The sequence below is a fragment of the Trachinotus anak genome, unplaced genomic scaffold (genome assembly GCF_046630095.1).
Source record: "Trachinotus anak isolate AG129_WGS33_773 ecotype Australia unplaced genomic scaffold, CSIRO_AGI_Tana_v1 ptg000009l, whole genome shotgun sequence".
In the NCBI taxonomy this organism is placed as follows: domain Eukaryota; kingdom Metazoa; phylum Chordata; class Actinopteri; order Carangiformes; family Carangidae; genus Trachinotus; species Trachinotus anak.
In genome coordinates this window covers 13,402,146-13,423,756 of record NW_027273860.1, presented here as the reverse complement: position 1 = coordinate 13,423,756, position 21,611 = coordinate 13,402,146, and the positions used below count along the sequence as shown (strand labels likewise).

At 41.5% G+C, this 21,611-nt stretch overlaps 1 protein-coding gene across 6 annotated transcripts in view; it reads left to right on the top strand.

Annotated features, from left to right (window-relative positions):
* LOC139625460 (trichohyalin-like) overlaps window positions 1-21,611 on the top strand; it is a 95,310-nt gene that overhangs the window by 25,802 nt on the left and 47,897 nt on the right. For 3 of the 6 annotated variants that reach the window (XM_071485454.1, XM_071485451.1, XM_071485453.1), the window contains exons 4-5: window positions 14,464-14,583; window positions 20,746-20,913. In XM_071485454.1, the coding sequence (XP_071341555.1) occupies window positions 14,464-14,583; window positions 20,746-20,913 (288 nt within the window). Of the gene's footprint in view, window positions 1-4,818; window positions 4,880-14,463; window positions 14,584-20,745; window positions 20,914-21,611 lie in introns of all 6 variants that reach the window. The other 3 variants (XM_071485455.1, XM_071485457.1, XM_071485452.1) reach the window with 3 other exon arrangements.

The window sequence follows — 21,611 nt, the reverse complement described above, 5'->3', positions numbered from 1 at the left end:
TGGAGGGACACGGGAGGGTGGGGGAGCAAAAGTGAGAGCAAACCAGAAGGAAAAAGACAGTGGGAATGAATGAGTGACTGAAAGAGAGAGAATGTAGATCGTCTTTGAACCTGACCACAGCTGCTTGTGCTTCTAATGAATGGCGAGGAGAGGAGGGAGGGAGACATCCAGACAAGACTGTCTTTGTTGAGTCTCTGCAACAGAGAGAGAAAGAGAGAGAGCGAGAACACAACAGATTTATGTCTTACAGGAAGTCTTCTAGAGTTGTGGTGTTGCCAACCGCCCAACCCGAGTCAACTGCATGCTCTGGCTTTTAATTAGCAGCCTGTTTAAGTTTCTGTGCGCGCTTGAGTGTATGTTTGTATGTATTGAGCATTCATTAATTTGTGTATCTGTTTGCCTCTGTGGCATGACCCTGTGTGCCTGTGTTTGAAACGTTTAGGCACAGTTTATCCAGCGGAGTTTGTAGATGAGAATTAGCTTTGACAGAGGAGTACTTGTCTGCTCCTCTGGTTTGGTCTACATGGCTGCCAGTGGCAGAGCCTCAATTAAAACACAATGTCACAATGATTTGACATGACGATAAGAACCACATAGTGTGTTAGAGCTCAGACACCGTCCTTAAAGGGTGGCAACTCAGATGTTCTCTCATCTCAAGGCAGACAACCACCTGTCATTTGGATCGTTCTTGGTTTTCTTTTTTAGAACAGTTTGACGGGCTACCCTCAAATTGACTTAAAAAAGGAATAAGGCATAAAATACTGCACCCAACATTAGCATTAGGTCATGACACCTTTGCTAATGTGCTAATGGAATTCACTGTGGTGAGCTAATCTGTGGGGCTTAACGTCCAAAGCCTGCACTTTTGTAATGGGGAAGACTGGATGCTTCTCAATGCAGTGCAGGTCTTGAATGAGTGAGATGCTAATATTAGCTTATGCTCACATCAGCTGAGTCATCTCCTCTGTGTCCTTGGCTTATTAACTGATTTAAGACTGATTAGATCAGTCTTGCACGATCGTGCACTGGCGTGCATACACACATACACGCCAGATTTGAATATCAAAATGGAATTGCTTGACCAGTGAAAACTCGATTAATTCAAAATGTTTGCATCAAGGTGTAGGCAAAAGAGATGACTGGGCATGTTTTTAATGCACCTTATGGCATTTAAAACCATTTATGACATTAACTAAAGCTCATGTTATTCAAACACATTTTGCAAGTCAGAGCCACTTATGTTGAGAATACTTGATGCTTCTTTTTTCTCTTTGCCTTGTTGACTTCATGAGATCATCAGCATAAGTATTGATTTTGCACTCCATTTGATAGGGTTTTAGTGAGATAAAATAGGTACACCTCATTCATCATGTAACTTTCTGTTAGTACACTACTGTAAAGTGGTGCTGTGTTCTCTCACCCCCATCCTGAGTTACGGATACACAAATGTTGGTAATACTTAGGTAAGCGTTTAAAAGAATATGAGCATTTGTACATGAACGCAGTGTTTACCCATGCACCACAATGCTGTTATGCCAGCCTCATACATGTTAAAGTGCCTCTCTATCTAGCTTTGTCAGGGTTATGTAAACAGATTGGCCATTGCTCTGCTCCCATCAAATGCCACAAATAGCTCCTCTTCTCTCTAGTCTTCAGAAACTGTAACTGTCGAGAGATTGTACTGTTGCTACCAGGTCAAATCTCCTGGCAACCCAACAGCGTGGTGGGTGATATACGTTTGGCCTAGAAACCTCCCACATCCTTATTCTTCCTTTGAAAAATCATTTCTATTATGTCATTGTTGTGGTTGACGTGAGAACCCATTGCACTCTTGCTTCTTCCTCTTTGAATGCGTTGCTCAGTTCTGCTGTGAGATATTTGATCAGCTCAGAACACAATGTTACACTTTCAGATAGTTTTTCTGGTAAACAAGAGAAAGTTGTTTTGCTGTGTGTTGGAGTTTGAAAGTAAAGTGTCAATTTCACTTAGCACTTCTCATGTTAGATGTGAGGTACTGAAGAGTCCTCAGCCAATGAAAAATGTGTACATTTGTGTGTGCTCATGCACAGGATTGAGCGTTTCTACCTCTCTCCATGTGTGTATCTGTGACAGTTTCCTCTCGAGATGTTAATTCCTCTCCTCCCTGTTGTTGTCATGCTTCCACCAGTAGTGTCTGCACCAGGGAGACGAAGACAGATTGGTGTTAATGAAAAGCCCTCCTAAACTCTCCTCCCCACATGAATGTTTAAACATGCTTGTCATAACATTCATTCGCTCACACATGACAGCTAGCATCTGCAGCTGCCTCACTCGCCCTCAATATTTTATCATACCATCTCCCCTAACCCCTCACTAACACAATGGCTGTGTGTTAGCAAACTGAATTATAATGACTCAAAACAGGCTGTGTTCAGACTCACTGCCGGAGCAGGCCTACATAATGGATTCAGCGACACTACAGGCTTCATAATGGTACAATTAGTCATCTTAATTATGAAAGAAAGAGTGAAAGGCCAAATGAAGGAAATGTGGTGATACACAGAGGAAAGGAAAAGCAGAAAATGAGAGAAATAACCACAGAAAATTGCAAAGAAAGGAGAAAAGCAAAACAGAGAGCAAAGGGCAAAAATGTGCAGAGAAAGAAGGAAACGAGGAAAGAGGAAACGGTTTAGAACAAAGAAGCAAGAAAAAGAAAGAGAGAAACCCTCATGTCCATATACAGTACGCTATTCAGAAGTCTGATAACACTGCAGGTCAGCTGTTGTGACCTTGGTGGTTTTGACAGAAGTGGTTCACCATGGTAACGGTTAGTCGGCAACCCTCAGAACACCCCCACTCCCCTCGTCACTCCCCAGCCTTCCTTACTGCCTCTCTGCCAATTTGATTGGACGCACAATTGAAATGTCATGCCTCAGCAACACACATGCACACGCACCAGATCAACCAGGCTGAGGCTGTGGGATGAAAGCGCAGGGCACATTGTACAAGTCGAAATGAGAGAAACCAGAGACAAAAGTAACACATTAAGAGGGGAGAAGGGTTTTGATTGAGTTTTTTTATTTTTTTTGTTTTTGTTTTATCACTGTACTTTCACTCACAGCAAGAAAAGGTTGTTTCAATAAGTGTGTGTGTGTGTTTATCTGGGGTTAACATTATGTGGTGGACAGGGGGACCTGAGCACAGAGAATCAAAGCAGAGCGGCTTGTCATAGCTGCCGAATACAGAATCAGATGAATATTAATGTGGAACCAATTACCTCAGGGAAATGTTGTCTGCAGGTTAGCTTTACTAATGCACGTGTCTCACCTTCTGCGAAGTGGAAGCAGTAGGTCGTTGGGTGGGGGGTCCTGGAGAGTGGACCGCACTGATGTATTCCTTTTCTCCTTAACAAGCTTGTCTACCCCTGCTTAAATAGAAATGTCCAGCATGCAGCTCCTCCCCTCCCCCACTCTCCTTATTTCACCTAAATGCAATTCTTTAACAATGCCTATGGCTAAGTGGGAGTTAATACCGGCACCATGCTTGACAGTGTAGTTTTTTTTTTATTTGATAAGCAGCAGAAACATCATTTATAAATGTTTTGCTAGAATATTGGCCTCAGGTTTTTTTTTTTCTGTATCAGCTTGGTTAAATAATAGAATGTTTGAACCTAACATAAACAAAAAATTGGCTTTTAAAGTCACTTAGAAGCTTTTTTTTTTCACTTCACTTGTCACTCAGCAGTGCCAACAATTATAAAAATCCCCCATCTTTCTGTGTATGCTGCAGTTTTCAGGCTATGTAGTGGTGACATGTATATGGTCTTGTTGTGTGAGCAGCTTTGCACAGTGTAGCACGGATCTGTTGAGGTCTCTAGCTGCTGCTGATCTGCATAAGTGACTGTGCCACACTTAAAGCCGCTGGCTCCTTAAAGCCTCTTCTAAATCAGTGTTAAAGCCTTGATAATAGACCTCACTGACCAATTGATTGGCCTTCATATGTTTACAGCTCACTTTAATTGCCTCAAAAATACCATTTATCAGCCATGTGTGTCCACGTATATGTTTGTGTGTGTGTGTGTGTGTGTGTGTGTGCAAGCATGCCTGTCCATTGACAAAAAGGCCTATTGATTTATCAGCATCGGGATTTGTCCCGTTCACTGTACATAAAACCCCTGCATATGTGCTGTTCAAAATGGGAAATGGCCGCATCGATTCCCTTAAGTTGGAGCCCAAATGCTAAAGATTTTTGGATAAGCTTTCTCATTACTTAAGCTGAAATCAATAGGGGAGAGCATGGGTCTAATGAATGAACGGGCCACAGATCAGATGGGGTGTGCTCATCCCTGGCCTGTCCTGGTCGATCTGCGTGGGTGCGTGTGAGTGAGTGAGAGTGTATGTGTGTGTGTGTGTGTGTGTGTGTGTGTGTGTGTGTGTGTGTGTGTGTGTGTGAGAGAGAGAGAGAGCAAGAGACAGAGAAAGAAAAATAACCTGTCTATTCATACAAACCTTTTTCTTTGGCACTAAAAATTCACACTGTAGGACCATTTTGTCTTAATTTCTTTCTATTCAGTTGACCCATCGCTGTTTAATTAACTACCATTTGGTCTTGTTTCGCACATTGGCACAGAATGTACTTTTTCTACACCTCAAGTCCCCTACAATGTGTGCAAAACATACAGTATGTCAAATTCAGTTATGTCAGACAGGTGGGAGATGTAACCAGCCTGCATAAGGTTTAAAGTATGCTATATAGGGAATTTTTACATTATTATTATTATTGTTATTATCATTATTACTATAATTGAGCAGTTTCCCTTCTCACTCTGTGTCTCTGTAGTTGGAGACAGAGCAGGGAGTCGTCAGAGTGTCACCCGAAGGAGGAGATGCTTCTCTCTGAGGTACAGGAAGAAAAAAACAAACACATTGACTGCATTCCCACCAGACCACATCCAAATTTAAATTACAAAATAAAACATATACACCGGAAATACATCACTACGAGTGATCATGGAAGTAACCCAGGGGTGAAGATTTAAAAAACAAAACTACCCCTGATACCCAGCACCTGCAAATAAAATCTAGTTTAAACATAAATCTGCATGGGAATATTATATGCAGTGCATGAGTCTGTGTCAGCCAGTCAGCTAGTAAACACACACACACACACACACACACTGACACACAGAGCCAACTATCCTGCCCAACCACAACCCCTTTGGCTGACTTTTTGGTTTTTCCACTTTTCATTCTTTCCACTCTTTTGAAACATCAAAACGATACAGCATGGTGTATCTCTAGGAAATTGTCTTTGGCCGAGTGTGCAGCCACTGCCTTTGAGCATACATTTACCAGAATACTCCTAAGACTTTCACTTTGTGGTTTGGCCAACTCATGGAATTAACTACAGCAATTAGCTACATCTGATATTGCAGACAGTTGTCATTTCAGCTGTGGTAACCAACAGTCGCCAGCTAAAAATGAGAAGCCTGCATTGATTTATAGTTGCTGATAAATTGATGATATCATAGTCGATAAATACCACATGTGAAGTGGGCTAACTATTTAGTGGGTTTCTGCCATGTGGCTTGAAATAAGAAGAACAATCAGCAATTTGAGAATATCAACAGTATCAACAAAGAATGAGTGCAAATATCAGCCCAATTTTCAAATAGTAAACTCCCTGTCCCTCTCCCTCGCACCCCTCTAAGGTGTCCCCCCTTTTCAACTCATAAATATGGAAGGCGAGGAATGATGAGATTCATGGACAAGAAAGGAATCAAAATCTATTGTTGCGTGTCCTTTTCCCCGTGTAAAGTTTGGATTAAATGTCACACATTAGCATATGAACTTTTAAATGAGCTTGTTTGCTCTCTGCGGTGTGGGGCATGTAAATACCCATCTTGAGTATGGAATGGGGATTGCTCGGTGAGGGGGTTGAGGTTCGCGAGAATTGGGAAGTGTAGGACATATTTGAGTGTTGCACCGGCAATTAGATCGCAGCAAGGGACTGGCGCACGGAACAGCTCTATTGACTGGTTGCGTCTGGCTGGTGTTCCACACCTGAAGTGGCAGATAGTGGCAGATGGAAATGCTCCCTGATGGTTATGGCTTCTGGTGATTTGTGGGAAGGGGATGACTGACAGGCACTCCCAAAATGAGATGATTGACATGCACTGTCAGAGTGAATCTACTCATGGGCAAATGCAGGTGTGAGGGGAAAGAAATGTGTGTGCAGGAATACGCAGGGATATGGGAAAACATTGAAGCCTTGGTGGAGTGCAATTCTCAGATAGTGACCAGCAAAGATTTCACATACCACCTGCCTGAAGTGTTATGTGCGTTAAATGTTTGTAATATTTCATATATTTAACATCAAGAGATTAGTCTGTAAAAACACACATGAAGTAATTATAATATTCTAAATATAAACATGTCATAAATCAGTTTGTTCAAGAAGAGGCCAACCTACAGTTATGTTTATTAACTCACAAAATGCAACAGTGTGCATGTGGGAGTATGTATGGCTGTGTTGTGTAAGATATTTGATAGTAACCAAACACCATTGTGTATTTGCACATTTTTTTTCATTGACTATGATTCTCTTTGTTTTAAAATGCGAGGCTGCTTATTTATTGACATAATTTCCTCTCAGTGAAGGGTTTGTGTCTGTAAAGCACATTAAAATCATAATGCAATCTTTGCTAACCCAGGAGCAACGTTATTGTTCCATTATACTCACCAAACAACAGCATCCCAGCCTGTTTATCAATCCAATATCTCATAATGTGCACTCCGCCTGGTCATTTTGAATATAAAAAGATCTCCCACTGTTATTGTACCATATTTTCTATATTTAGTATTAATCTCTTGTTCTGACATGAATCTGACACTTCCAATATGATATTTGATTAGCTGTTGTTTTTTTTTTCCCATAGTCTCCAGGTGATATTGGATACATGTGCAGAGCTGGTATTATGTTGGCTGTTTCATCTGGGTATAAAAATGATTTAGTGTGTGCTCAGCACGCAGTGTCATTGACTAGCTTTAATTTCACTGCAAGGGTGGGCTTTATTACTCTGCTACTCTCTGAATGTGTGTGTGTGTGTGTGTGTGTGTGTGTGTGTGTGTGAGTAAGTGTGTATGTGTGTGGATGAGAGAGCGAGAGAGCAGGAGAGAGAGAATGAATGTTTCTGTGCATTTATATTTGTGGGTTTTCATCCTCGCTGGTGTAGCAGCATGCCTCACCTGTGCACACACATGCACTTATGCATATCTCTGTATATCTTTCCATGGCTCCTGTATATCCAGGCTCTTCAGCATGTAATTGCCATTCAATGGAAGAATCAGCTAAACCAACACATGGAACACCTCACATCACACTCAGGCCAAACCAGTGGTCCCAGTGCAAGACACAGAGGGGGCTCCACTTTGCCGTGACAAACCTTACTTCTGATCAAATGCTACAGAGCCATAATCATGTTTGTGCCACTGAATTCTTTAACCTTTCCATGACCCCGGTGAATGCCAGCGGCCCAATCACAGAACCTAATTGAATCTGCTCGGCGGCGCGCCCCCGACTGATGAAAAAATAAAATTGGAGGTGAAAAATGAATACAGCAGCAGAGAGAGATAGAGAGAGAGAGAGAGAGAGAGAGAGAGGGAAGGAGGGAGGTAATGCCATTGATGGTGGAGGGACGGAGGGGGGGGGGTCGCTCTGCAGTTTTATAAATACACAGATGTGCTCACAAACACACACCCAGACACGTACACATAGTCACACCTTTTTCAATCCTGCAGTAGAATGAGGAGTGGGAAATGACAGAGAGGGAGAAAAAGACAAGTAGAGAGAGAGAGAGAGAGGTTGGGCCCAGGTTTCTCATTACCCCCTCGGCCCATTCAGAGGATATTCCTATAAGATAATCTGATTTATTTGCAATTTTCCTTTAAGCGGCTTAGTGTTTACCTCCAAGATTAATATTTTTCTCTGTTATTAATATCAGACTGTAATTAGGAGTGATGTGTCTCGCCCCGCACTGTTCCGTGGCCGCCAGGCAACTAGCTGGATGAAACTGTTGTTGTGACTCTGGTGTGATCCTGTTTCACAAGACAAAAAAAGGGAAAAGAGAAGGAAGTTTTAAAAGGAGGAAAGAAGCTGCAGGGTGGGAATACAGAATTACAATTGCAGCATACCTGCCTCTGTGTCTAAGGGTGTGTGCACGTGGGTGTGGGTACAGGACCGTACGAATATGTGAGTGCGTATTTCTTAAGATTACGTGTATATGTGTGTGTGACAGCGTGATGGTCCCCTCTGATTGATAGGGTGTCTGTGCCGACTGCAGATTGCTCTTGCTGATTGCTTCTGAGAGCTCCAGCTGATTTATAATCAGAGCAGGATGAAGGATTGAGCTGTGGATTGCTTATCTGTTTATCTGTTTAGCCCCCTCACAACATAAACTGACAAATTATCATGTTGAACACACACACACACACACACACACACACACATATAGACACACAATGGCACATGTGGACGAGAAAAAAAAAAAATCTAATAACATGGTCGTTCTTATTAAACACACACAGACACACCGTCATATAAATGTAATTTTGCAAACACACATCAGCCACAAAGAACTCAGAGCTTTCCTCATCAGCACAGTCACATTTTCATGATTGCCCAGAAGAGTGCAATCAGTCTCATTTGTTTACATGTTTAATATCAGATATAAGTCAAGTTGCAATTAACTTGCTTTATGAGTTTAGAGTTTTCATTTGCTCCATGCTGAAGAATTATTTAAAAGCATCTGCACCAGTGATGAGGGATGTGGGTTTTTTTTTGTTTTTTTGGACACACACTTGCTTGCTGTTTATATTTAACTGCTTCTCTGTACACACAATCACATCCATAATATCTGCACCATGGGGAGAATGACAGAATAATAACAAACTTTCAGGTGAAGAGATTGTGATATACATTGTGATTGAAAATGTTACATTAATACAGTACAACACAATAACCAAAGTAGGTGTTTGTTGTTTTCAATAAAGAGTCTGGCATATTATGTGAGACTAATTCCACTTGGCAAGCCAGAGTACAAGCCAGCAGGTTTAAATGCTGACAGGTTTAGTATGCCCTATGGCACTGTGACAGCTCTGAGTGAGCGTGTGTGTGTGTGTGTGTGTGTGTGTGTGTGTGTCTCTGCATCTTTCTGTCCTTCGGTCTCATACTCTTCCCACTCTTACCTGTCTGTCTGATTATTTGTTACTTTCTCTCTCATTTCACCACAGTTGTTTGTAAATGCACAGTGACAGAATCACGAAAGAAGGACAAAAACACAAAGTACAGGAGTGCTCCGCTGCGCAAACACACAGACACACACACACACACAGACGCACACACTGACGAATGGCAGCAATTAGATGGGGAAACCAAGCATGTGAGGACAGAGGAGCGCTGAGGGGCTGCAACCGCTGTATGGAACGTGTGTGTGCGCGTGGTGTGCGTGTTTGTGTGTAATTGGAAGATTTTTGTCCTTCTAATGCACCATCCATCCGTCTAAATATCAACACTGTTACATATGTCACTGGACAGTGGCTGTGATGGGGTGCAGTTGGTTGTGGGGCGTTAACATTTACAATCAAGGGCCAAATAAGGAAAGGATTGGATTACAACATTATCACTCCACAAAATTAATTTCTCATTGGACTAAAGCTGGAACAGAAATATTTGTGTATTTGGCAGCAGCCACACTTTTGTACAAGAACATTAGGAGACAGCAGAGAACAGAAAAAGAGCAGAAATGCTCATGGTTTCTGTTCTTTCATGCTCCGGTTCCATGGTCAGCCTACTGACTTGTTTAACCCGTTGACACTGAGACCTTGACCTTTCTCAGCTCCTCTACTTGCCTCCCATTGGAAGAAATCAGAGCAGCAGTCACTTCTCATCTTCTCTTTTAATGGGAAAATTCATCTTTTCAAGAAAATCCTCTCAGCAGCTTCTTCTCTCCAAATCAGTCATGTCTCTATCTCCTCCTATCCAACAAACAAAGTTCTCTCCTCACCTGGTTCTGTGACTTTCTTGGGGTTTCCCTGCTTTTGTTGACCATTGAACTGGCTTTTATGGCTTATGTGCCATCACAGACATAATGTACTTGTCTCTTGATAATTTTCAGGCCATGTTGGATGTCTTTCTTTTATCTACTATTTCATATTTTTTCCAACCCTGCTTTTGTGCTAGATGAGAAAGCAATGCTGAATTGCGTATTTGAAAGTCACTATTCATAATATAGTAATAGCATAGCTCAATACAGTGGTGAAGTAATAAAACAAAGTCAGGTTAAGACAAATTTATTGATATAAAAAGATATAAAACATATTTTAAATATAACACTATACAGTAAGTTGATCAAGGTACACCAACAGTTGTGCGACTGCATTTAAAACAAATTCATATTGGCAACACCATGACTCATTTCCCAGACAGATGTGAAGTGGGCTACATAGGCTCCATCTTTTCCTAAAATATATCTCATATATCTATCAGTTTTTTATTACAAGTCTTGTTGCAGGATGTGATGTGTGTGGGAGCATATTTGTGTGCATTTGTGTTATTAACAGTTTTACCTTCATGCCAACTTTTTGTGCTTGTGATTTATTCTCTCCTCTATGGGATTGCACAGACTTTACAAGCAGGTGTGTGTAGGTGTGTGTGTGTGTGTGTGTGTGTGTGTGTGTGTGTGTGTGTGTGTGTGTGTGTGTGTGTGTGTGTGTGTGTGTGTGTAGATTTGTGTTTATGGCCAGTTGAGATATATTTGTTAGACACAACTACTGATGAATTACTTCACTTCTGATTGCTTACATCACAAATCATCCCCATATTATAACCCTTCTCATGCAAATAAGTGGCACCGTGTGTGTGTGTGTGAGAGAGGGGGAGAGAGGGCATGAATACATGTGACTACAAAATAATGCAAGCTGTTATTTACATATAAACTAAATGCACTCTGAGTTCATATATGTATCCCACGCATAGTACCTATGTGTATTACAAAAGAGTCAGTAAGTATGTGTGTGTGTGTGTGTGTATGTGAGTGTATGTGTGAGGTAACCCTGTATCACTGGCAAGCTCATTTCTCTCAGAAATCAAAGTTAAATGGGTCATCTATCATGAGAATATGTGACTGGGACGCTTGTCTCTGCCATGCTCAGTTTATATGTGTGTGTGTGTGTGTGTGTGCGCGCAAATATGCACACAAATGCAAGGTGTGCAGTGCAAGGGCAGCATGTGTGTGGTTCTGCAGCTGTGTGCACCCTCTTGTGTGTGTGTGTGCCTGTGTGTATGTGGCAGCCACTTGTCTTTGCCTGTGCTATGATTAATGGTTTACATTGGGCTGTTCAGCCATGCATGTTTCTTGGTTTATCGTTTTATGCTGTCTCCAATTAAAGCTCCATAACTTGAGTGATGGCTTTACGCCAGTGTCCATCAACAAAGGCCATCAACAGCCTTATGCATTCAGGATATGGAAGCCACACACTAACTAATATCCTCTTGTGTCAGAGCCATTGGGCCATCTGTGTGTGTGAATATGCAGATGTCTGTGTGTGCGCGTGTGCAGCGGAGTGAAAAATATCAGCTTTAAATGATGTCACCAATAACCCTTTGGAGTGAATCTAGTTTTACTTCTTAGCTTAAAACAAAATGAAATAAAATGTCAGTGGGGTAAAATAATACCACTTTTTTATCCAATCAATGTCAATCATCAAATAATTAATCGATTAATCCTCCTTGGATGATGGCATTTTTTATTGTTTTTATTTCTTTCTTCTTTCTTTTTTTTACATTATCTTTTTTTATGTAGTAATTTTTTTTGCACTATTTTGAATCATTGTCCCTCGTTGTGTGTGTGCAGGTCTGTCTGTGCCAGGAAAGTGGGAGGGAATACATACATATGGACGTATGAGCTTGCTCATGTGTGCACCACACAGGCATGCACGCGCTGCGCAATATCATTTCACGCAATATTATTTCTCATATAGCAGTAATGACATTAGGCCGATATGTTGATTATACTGTCGGCAAACAGCAGCCTGCTGATTGGGTTAGCATATTACCTTATATCACATTTCTCCATTCATCCCTGTATTTTTTTTATTGCCCTCATTTTTCCAAATCACTTCCCACTTCCCGAGTTTCCTGGGCGAGGTTCCAGGCTATGCAAGCAGGTGATGTGGAGTAATATGATGATAGGAAGACAACAATGCAAGGGAGGAAAAGCCAAAACCTGAGAGCGGCTGTTGTTGTTACATGTCTGGATACAGGACAAAGCTCAGTGATGGGATAGCAAAGTGTTAACCTGTGTGCAAATGTAGGGATAAATAAATATTTTAACACACCGACAAAAACACAAATGAGTTCACGTAGGTCATGTGTGTGATGGTTTGTGCTCGGCATGTGTTTTCCATAAATATATTTAACAGGTGTGCAGATTGGTAAAGAAAAAATAGGTGTGATTTAGTGAAGACCAAGAGAAAGGGGGGGTAGGGAGACAGGAGGGAGTTTCATTTGCAGCTGGGACAGTGAGTGATGACACCCGCTGTGTGTGTCTGTCTGTGTGTTTGTGTCCATATACGCACACATATATACTTAGACATATTCTTCACTATTAACTAGTGGGACACACACCACACACAAACAACAACAGTCAATATTTATGCGATGGTGAAACAGAGACTTTTGGTGTTGGTATGGTTTTGTTTTCACTGCAAATTACTAATGGTGTTATTGGATATTTGTACCACGTGAAGGTAATGATTTAGCCATGCATAGTGTACAGTAGGACACACAGGCAGTAAATGGAAAAACGATAACAATAACAATAACTCACATCAGCCATCCCTAATATATAGGCTGCTACACCGTGTCATGGCTAAATGACACTTGGAGAAAAATGAACTGTGGTTATCTGGAAATTAAAAAAGGGGAACTGATTTAATATTCAGCAGCAGTTGGGCTGGGGGAAGGGAAAGAAGGCAGACCTATGGATGGGGAAGGGGTGGGGGCGATGAAGATGGAGGAAATTAATCAGTGGTATCAGCTCCATGGGAGTTTAGCTAACCACCGACCTCAGCGCTTTAGTCAGCCTATGAGGGAGCTGCCCCTGTGGCTGCTACCATAACAAACCAACCCCACCAAATCACTGTGCACATACACTTCCACACAAAGACACTCACACCGCGATAACACATCCCACTTACAAGCCTATCAAGTCCCGTGTCATCAAAGGTCCCTCACTGCTATGTGTGTGTGTGTGTGTGTGTGTTGAAGAATTTATGCTTGTATCTATGGCAGGTACAATCTGAGTACATGCTGACCTTCCTTATGAATGAATGGACAGTATCCATATTAAATGCTGTGTGTGTGCATAGCAATTAAATCGAATCTTAGTGACAATCTCAGTGTAACATGTTTTTGTCATAACCTGCCCCTCTAAGTAACTTTCTTATTTCCTGTTTTATTTTGAAACCATTTTCCTCAGGTCTCTGTTCATTTTACTTCCTGTCCCGGTGTGTTTTCTGCTTTTGGTGATTAGTTGTACCTAATTAGTTGTACCTGTGTCTCGTTACCTGCTCCCCTGTGTTCCTCTCACTCTTTGTCAGATTATCTACTATTAGTTCCTGGTTATGTTTCCCTCGAGTTACATGTGTGGAGAATCCAGTTTTGTGCTCCTGCCTGATTCCTGTTCATGTCCTAACTTTTTTCCCAGTGTTTCTGCCTTCCTATAAGTTCTGGACCTTGTGATTATTAACCTACAGTCACAGGGGTGAACTGAAAAAACAATTAAGGCCGGGAATTTGAGGCCATCCTCATGCTAACCATCAGACCGCTGATTTTGTTGGCTAACCCTATTAGTTGAATTATAAAGTTGGCCACTGGGAGGAAAGATTACAAAATACAAGAATTTGGGACTGAGCAACAAAAATAAAAAAAGTTTGTTCAGAAAGTGTGTTTTTTTTTTTTTTTGGAGGCTCCATGTGTATAAAATAGTCATAACAGAAATCCCATGCCGGCTCTAATTATATTGTATTACTGCTTTCTGGTTACAACTCGTCAGTGATCGATGATTATTATTATTGATGGCTATTATCAAAGGCAGACTCAATGTAGAAACATAACGCTGGCAACAGTGTAGACACAGACACTGTGAGCCGCAGCAGTTCGGGAAGGTAACCATCTTACACAGGTGGGGCAAGAGGTCTGTCAGCTCATCCATGTACATGTGCTCCCAATGGGCTGTCCACCACTGGTTCACAGCACCAATCTGCCTCTGTGTTTGTCTGCAATTGGGACCTGAAAATGTTAAAATGCGACAATTTTACTGATATTTTGTCATCTTACGAGGATAATTCCACACACTGTTGCTTGTAAGTGATTCTTCATCAGTTTTCGTGACAATTAATGACTAGGAACTGCGGACTGTTTCAGGCCGAGGCCCACATGATGACTTTGAGGAGGGAGCTCAGCGCCTTTTTTGAGAGAAGCATGGAAGAGAAAGAGGCGATGGTTAACCAACTAACTAAGGAGCTGAATGGTGTGAAACAGAAGGTGAGACAAAAACAAATGATTATTGCTGCTTTTAAAAGTATTGGGACCAGCAGCTTCAAAACAGCCTTTTCACATGTTGTCAAAGACACAAGTACATGAACTTATAATATTAAACGGCTTTGCTGCAAATTGAGAATTGCATTGCAGCTTTGTGCAGCTTTGGCTAACATTATTGGTTGATCCCTGGGATTCTGTTAGTTAATTTAACTACGCTATCATAGGGCTTCAATCAGTTTTCCATCCACTTATTTTATACCCTTTCAATTATACAGATTACCATTGCTGTTAGTGCTTATTGAGCTGTACTTTTGATTCAAAGGCACACCGGTTCATTGAGGCGCAAGCGCTGACAGAAATACACACACACACACACACACACACACACACACTCTCACACACACACACACACACACACACGCATCCACACAGACAGCACACACCACTTGATCTGCATATCATTATGCTTTTGATCGAATGCCAAGGTTTCGCTGAGAAAGACATCAGAGTCAAATGGAGCAAACATGTACACAACACCTGTAGGATTTGTGTGTGTGTGTGTGTGTGTGTGTGTGTGTGTTTGTGTGTGCGTGCCCCCCCACCCCCCATCTGTGAGAGAGGCAGCTGTGAAATCTGCACCTGTTTAATTGAATTAGCCTTGTTAATGTATTCACACTCGCTGCCAAAAAAGCGTGGCATTAATGAGCTTGTTAGACCAATTAGTTAATTAATTGCCTGTATAGCAGCAGCTTCCCAAAGAGCTGCATCTTCATTATCTGATGACTGCCGCCTGTTGGCTCATTGAATGAGGGCTGATAATGCATTGCATTACACACTGCTCTCATGAGTGTGAGTGCTTGTGCGGCTCCTCAAATGTCACATATTTCTGCATATGTGTGTGTATATATACTGTATGTGTAATTTTTGGGGATGCAAACCTGCAGAGACACAGGTACATGTATGACCACTTGTATATAAGTATTTGTCTCTCTGTGTGGGGCACGCTCAGAATCTGGTGGCCAATATCAGTGTGCATATTGCAGTGAAAGGTTATGTGGGGGCTGTCGCTCCCACAGGTAAAGACATAGCAGTCCTCCTAGCCACTTTCTAATCTCTCTTTTATTAGAAGTTAATATCTCGCCTGCTCTTTCTCACTCCACACTCCCACCTGCTAGAAATGGCCCCGCTCCATCTTTTTAATTCAATTATATTAGCCACCCTCTCTCTCTGTGCCCATAACTCTGCAACTCACATCTCCCGCTCACACTCATTCTCTCTCTTTTTTTTCCTCTCTGTCTCTTCCCCTCCTCACCCCTCCTTACTTTGTCCTCAAATGTTCCACTTCTATTCGTAATCCTAGATGGAGGATAGACTTTGGCCAATCAAGGATTTGTGCAAGCCGCTCTCCCTTTCTCCTCTCCTCAGCCTTCGTAGCAAAAAACATGTGATGGCTAGGAGAGGAGAAAAGAGGAAAGATGAGGGAAGGAGGAGAGGAAGGAGGCGGAGGGCAGGAGTTGAAGAGGAGGACCCCGGGGGCGAAACTTTGATTGCTAAAGTAATGAGACTTGATCAGATTGAGGTTTCTCTCTCAATAGGGGCTTTACTAATATGAAAGTCCAAGGCTTAAGCACTCATTTGAAATAAAATCGCAAATCTGATATTCTTTCTTCCGGACTTCCAGCTAAGGTCCTATACTACCCCGCTGGAGAATTAAGACTTCACACAGACCACATGGGAACTTTTAATCATCTCTGATGGTGGCAGATTTGGGGATGAGAAAAATCACTGTAATGTATTAATTATGTAACAATATTATAGAGTTCTGAAAGTCAGTGGCATAAAGCTATAGGAGAGATTTTGACAGACATTGTGATCTTTAACTAGCTGCCCGGTGGATAGGTTAATTTGGTGGCAGCCGCCCAGAATTTAGTTTTTAATATTGTTGATGTTTTCTTGTGGTTGTGTGATGAGTTTTTCAGTGATTGTCTGGCCAAGACATTGTTAAGATAGCTTGCCACATTGGTCCCAATAGTGAGCACTTAGCACATAACACAGTTAGAGTAAACCATTTAGCAGACATGGTGTTGGAAGGAAAGGTGTCTGCAGGTGCTCCCAACAGAGCAGCAGGACCATCAGGCCCTGAACATGGTGCCGAAGAGACATGGGCGCTTGTTGATCAGATCAGAGAGCCACTTTGTAACAAGGCAGCCTCTGCCAAGAACGACAGAGCCTCAGCACATGCTCGACATGGTTATCTGCAGTTGCCCACAGCTTCCCAAAAGGAGCTGGGCCTCCAAGCTTTTCTGCAGGGGCTCACAGCTGCATGTTCGCCTTGCCATGCCTCAAATCCTTCAGTGAGGTCTCAGGATAACTGACTACAAAGAGGGGGACGGACACAGAAGTAGTCTGCCAAGTTCAGCCTTGATCACAGCAGTCTCAGTAACAGCCTTCATCATACAGGCAATGTCCTTGGCTTACTGGTTGCTGTTGCTAACATGACAAGCTTGGTCAGAACAGTGATAGGAGAAAAGGCTGGCCAAAGAGGGAAGAAGCCATTGACATACAGACAGACAGACATACCCTGAAACGGTTGTGTTGTGTACCTTGATGACCTTCTGGTGTGTGCCCTGTCCAATCTGCGTGAGGACCTGCCTGCTATTGGAGCAGACTGCAGCTGAACCCTGCTAAGCATCACCTGCTGACAAGAGAGACAAACTTCCTTGGCGATTGGCGCTCATGGCATAGTAACCGACCCAGCTAAGGTGGCAGCTGTCTGGGACTGGCATCATACCACTGGCACTTACAGAACTTTGCCGATATCGCCAGTCCACTCCACCACCTAACCGACAAAGGTCAACCATTCAACTAGAACGACACCTGTGCTGTATCCTTTACCTTACTCAAGGCGACTCTCACTAAAGCCCCAGTCACAGACAGTGAAAGTGTTTCCAGGGGGAACTAAAAAGTGATGAACCTGGCTTGGTTCTGTTGTGAGTATTTTCAGCCCATATGTTGTCAAATTGATGAAGACTGAATTTGTTTGTGTTTTGTCTATTTGCATGTGTTTCTGAAGTTGCTATGCCTTGAGTCCTGTGCAAGATCTGCCATAAGTTTGAGAGGATTCGAGACAGCAGATTGTTACACAAGTAGTCCAGCTCCCTTCAGGAATAGAGGAGAGAGAGAGCACTGAGGCTGGTGTCTGGAGCAGATAGTTAGAAGTTAGCAGTATAGCTGTGAATGTAGCAGTGCAATATATGTCCACTTTAGGATATATATCAGTAACTCCTCCAGACCTTAGCCAAGTTCCCACATCTCCCCTGTGCTTGCCAACTAAGAGTCCGGATGATGAGCCAGGAAATGTTTAGCAATATTCCAGCAGGAAAATGCAGGATTCTGCATTGTCAATGGGAGTGTGTCATTGTCAGTTAATGGTAAATATTTTGAAAATTACCATAGAAATATTTTTTTTTAATTTTATTTTTCCTTTATACTGCGCATTTTATATATTTATTGTCACTTCAAAGGAATCATAATTATGATAATATTACTTTTTCAGCCAGGCAGAGTGCAGCAAGATGCATTCGAGTTCAGTATAGGAAATATAGGTAGCACATAATAATAAGGTGGGAGAGGCCTTGCATTTAAGAGAGATTTGCTACTGCTACTATCATGAAAAGGTAGGTAGGTCCATAATTTATTCATTGGTATAGTAAATGGCTAAATCGCATACTGAGTTGGTTGGTTTTTTTTCTTTTTTTTGTGAGGGGGGGGATTGTAGTTGGTTGTTCAGCTCTGCTTGCCTATCTGTGAAAGTAACCGCATGCTACTGGGTTTCAGTTTGGCAAAATACTATTAACGCTGCTGTCAAAACTGACTGTGATAGTAGATATTCAGTACATCTCTCAAATTAAACAAAAATGCATATGGGTAGATTGTTAGACCAGATTATATTGTGTTGCAGTATGTTAGTGTATGAGCAGTTTAAGAAAAGGTAGGTTTTATCTCAAGTTAATTTAAACATAAGAATCCTTCTAGAAAAGGCTTGCTCGCAGAGTTACCCTGTTTTTTTGTGCATATTTACACTTACTGAGCTCATAACTGGCTGTACCTTAGATCCTGCTAGTGCCTTGGACTTCAGCTCATTTTTTAAATGCACATCCTCAAATATATGCTTTGAATACTTAGACTCATACTTAAAAACATGATATGGATTGAAGGTGGTGAAGGTGTGATATTTGGATATACCACAATGTCAATTGCATATGAATTATTGTAGCAGGAATTGTAGTCTTAAGTAAGTACAATAAAACAGCTAAAGTCTAAGAGATCTCATTGCTTTAACTTAATTTAACACTGATGATAATATTATTTAAAATGCGTAGAAAATGTGCTCTTTTGCTCCATAATCATTTTTCATCTGAAATCCCTCTTGCGCTATAGATGGGTTAACATAAAGAAGATGAACTTTTTCCTACTTACTTAATGTGTTGAACTGTGCTTTTGCAATCCACTTGGCTGAAACACTGAAATTCACACATTATTGTCTCAGTTTTGTAAAACTTATTTTATTTCCCAATAGTCACACTAATGTTGCTGGAATATCCAGATAAAAGAGTAATTTTAATTCACTGTTGCAATACTGGCTGCCCCATTGCTTATAATTGTTACCATCCATTAGCCATGCTGTCGATGAGTTAACTGCATTAAAGACCACTTTTAGCTTACTGTCACAATACACTGAATGATATATACATACACTGGATGATATATTTCCCCAGTGGGAAAGTGATCTCAGACTTTTGGATCCCACTGTATACTGGATAATCTGGAGAGCTCTCTGAAGGAGGCAGAGGTGGGTTGTGTCAGTTTTAAGACACAAGTCCAGAACCACAGTCTGCTGTTAGAGGAGATGATGAGAGAGCTTGAGATGCATCTGTAGTTAAGGAGGATGCTGTGCATTAGGTACCCACTACAAGTGTATGTTTGAGTGTATATTGTATGTGATTATATCAGCATGTGGTCCCTGTTTCTCTCAAATCATCCCCACTGACAAAAATGTGTATGGGTGTGTACTTGTGTGTGTGCATATGCATAGAAAAAGTGTATGTGTGTATACCTAAATGTGTTTGCGCGAGTGCGTTTGTATATTTGTTGACTGTCTGCGGAGCCTCCTTACTAATCTAACACAGGGCTCATTTAACATAGTGCTAATGAATAGGGGCTTTGATTTGGCAAGGGGTCCTGAACCACAGGCCCACACACACTCATAGTCATGCATGGGGTGAGGAGTTCAACCACTGTCTGCTTCCTTAGAAATAATATGTCTGTTTCCCCCACTAATTACTCAAGCATTTATTTATGTATAGTAACACAGCAACAGTTACTTTGTTTTAGCTTTGATATACATAGGAAATGTTATATTTCTTGGTTAGTGCATAGATGGTGAGTTACTTTTTAAAGTTTTAAACAGATACCATGGCTTTAGACTTTTTCAAACAGAATGCAAGAGACTAATTCACGTGGTAAAGCATGTTGTTCTATGACTGTTCACTTGAAGTTGTCTTTAGTACATCTGCCAACATTATTGGGCAGACAATAAAGGTGTGGTGGACACAAGAGACTGTCTCTCACAAGATATTTGGCACCCCATATGTTATTGTCTACACCCACTGGTTTCTGATATATACAAGCAAACAAAACATGGAAAAAACAACAAAAAAATAAATAACATTTAGGGGTACTGTAGGCGGCAACCACTGGACAATAATTTGCCCTATATAATGTACAGTCATGGAAATGTATCTGTATTGTGAAATATATTATTTATTTTTATCTTTTGATTTGATTTCATCTTTAACTGGAATATCTTGACAAGTGTGTAGACTTGGTGGATAGTCAGTGTGTAAGACAGAGTATTATTAGTAAGGTGAAAGGATGTCTTTAAGCATACTACTCTTGTGCTTTAGTTTGCCCTTCTGGTGTTTGCACAGACACAGGGAAGGTAAAACCTAAAGGTTGTATAGTAGAAAGACCAAAACTTGAGGAAAGTAAATGTCAATGGTGTGTGTTGGTTTGTGCATGTATTGTACCTATATGTGGGTATACAGTGCAGACTGTTCTGTTTGTGACTGTCCGTGTGTGTGTGTGTGTGTGTGTGTGTGTTAGATGAAAGAGAGAGAGGAACATCTGAGAGACCTGAACCAGGATGTGGCTGGTTTGAGAGCCACACAGGACTCTCTGAAGAGCGCCTTGGCAGAGAAGGAGAAACACACACAACAGCTGGTCCAAGACAACGCACAGCTCAAAGAAAGCCTGACCTCAGTGCAGAGCAAAGTAAGTAACACACACTCACACACATAACTACACACTGGAGGGGAGTTCTTCTTAAATAAGGAACCGAATTGGGCAACCTTCTCTATCAAACCCAGTCAGGTACATCAGGGAATTCTCCTCACTTTTTACTTTCTTCACAGTTAATCATCCATCCTTCTTCCCCTCCTCCTCCGCCTTCCTCCTCTCACCCTCTCTCCATATTTAATAACTCATCTCCACCATCTTGGCTCCACAGAGGGTTGGCTCGTTGTACAATAAAGAACCATGTTCATATTAATATCACTTAGCCAAGAGAGGAGCCAAGAATGAAGGGGGGGTTAAATATTATTTTGTTTCTTTTTTTCATTTATTATGTTTTCTTTAGATTCTTTTTGCTTTACTGTCTTTCTTTCCTGTCTTTTTTTCTCGTCTCTCGTCTTGTCTCTCTAGTCCAGTGTCGCCTTTGCCTCAAAGAGAACCAATGGTAATGAATGGGAACATTAAAGAGTCATACACATGATGAATGGAATGGCCTTTAGGTTTCTCTCATTGTCCTTTCTCTGCTTTCCTTAAAATTCTCTCACTCTCTCCCCCTCTCCCACTGTTTTTCTGTCTCTCTCCTTCTTTTCCTCCTCCTCTCGCCCCTCTAGGTATATTAGAGTGGTGCGTGGTGGTGATGTGTTTTAGGCTTAAATTAACCCATTTACTGTGTCCTTGAC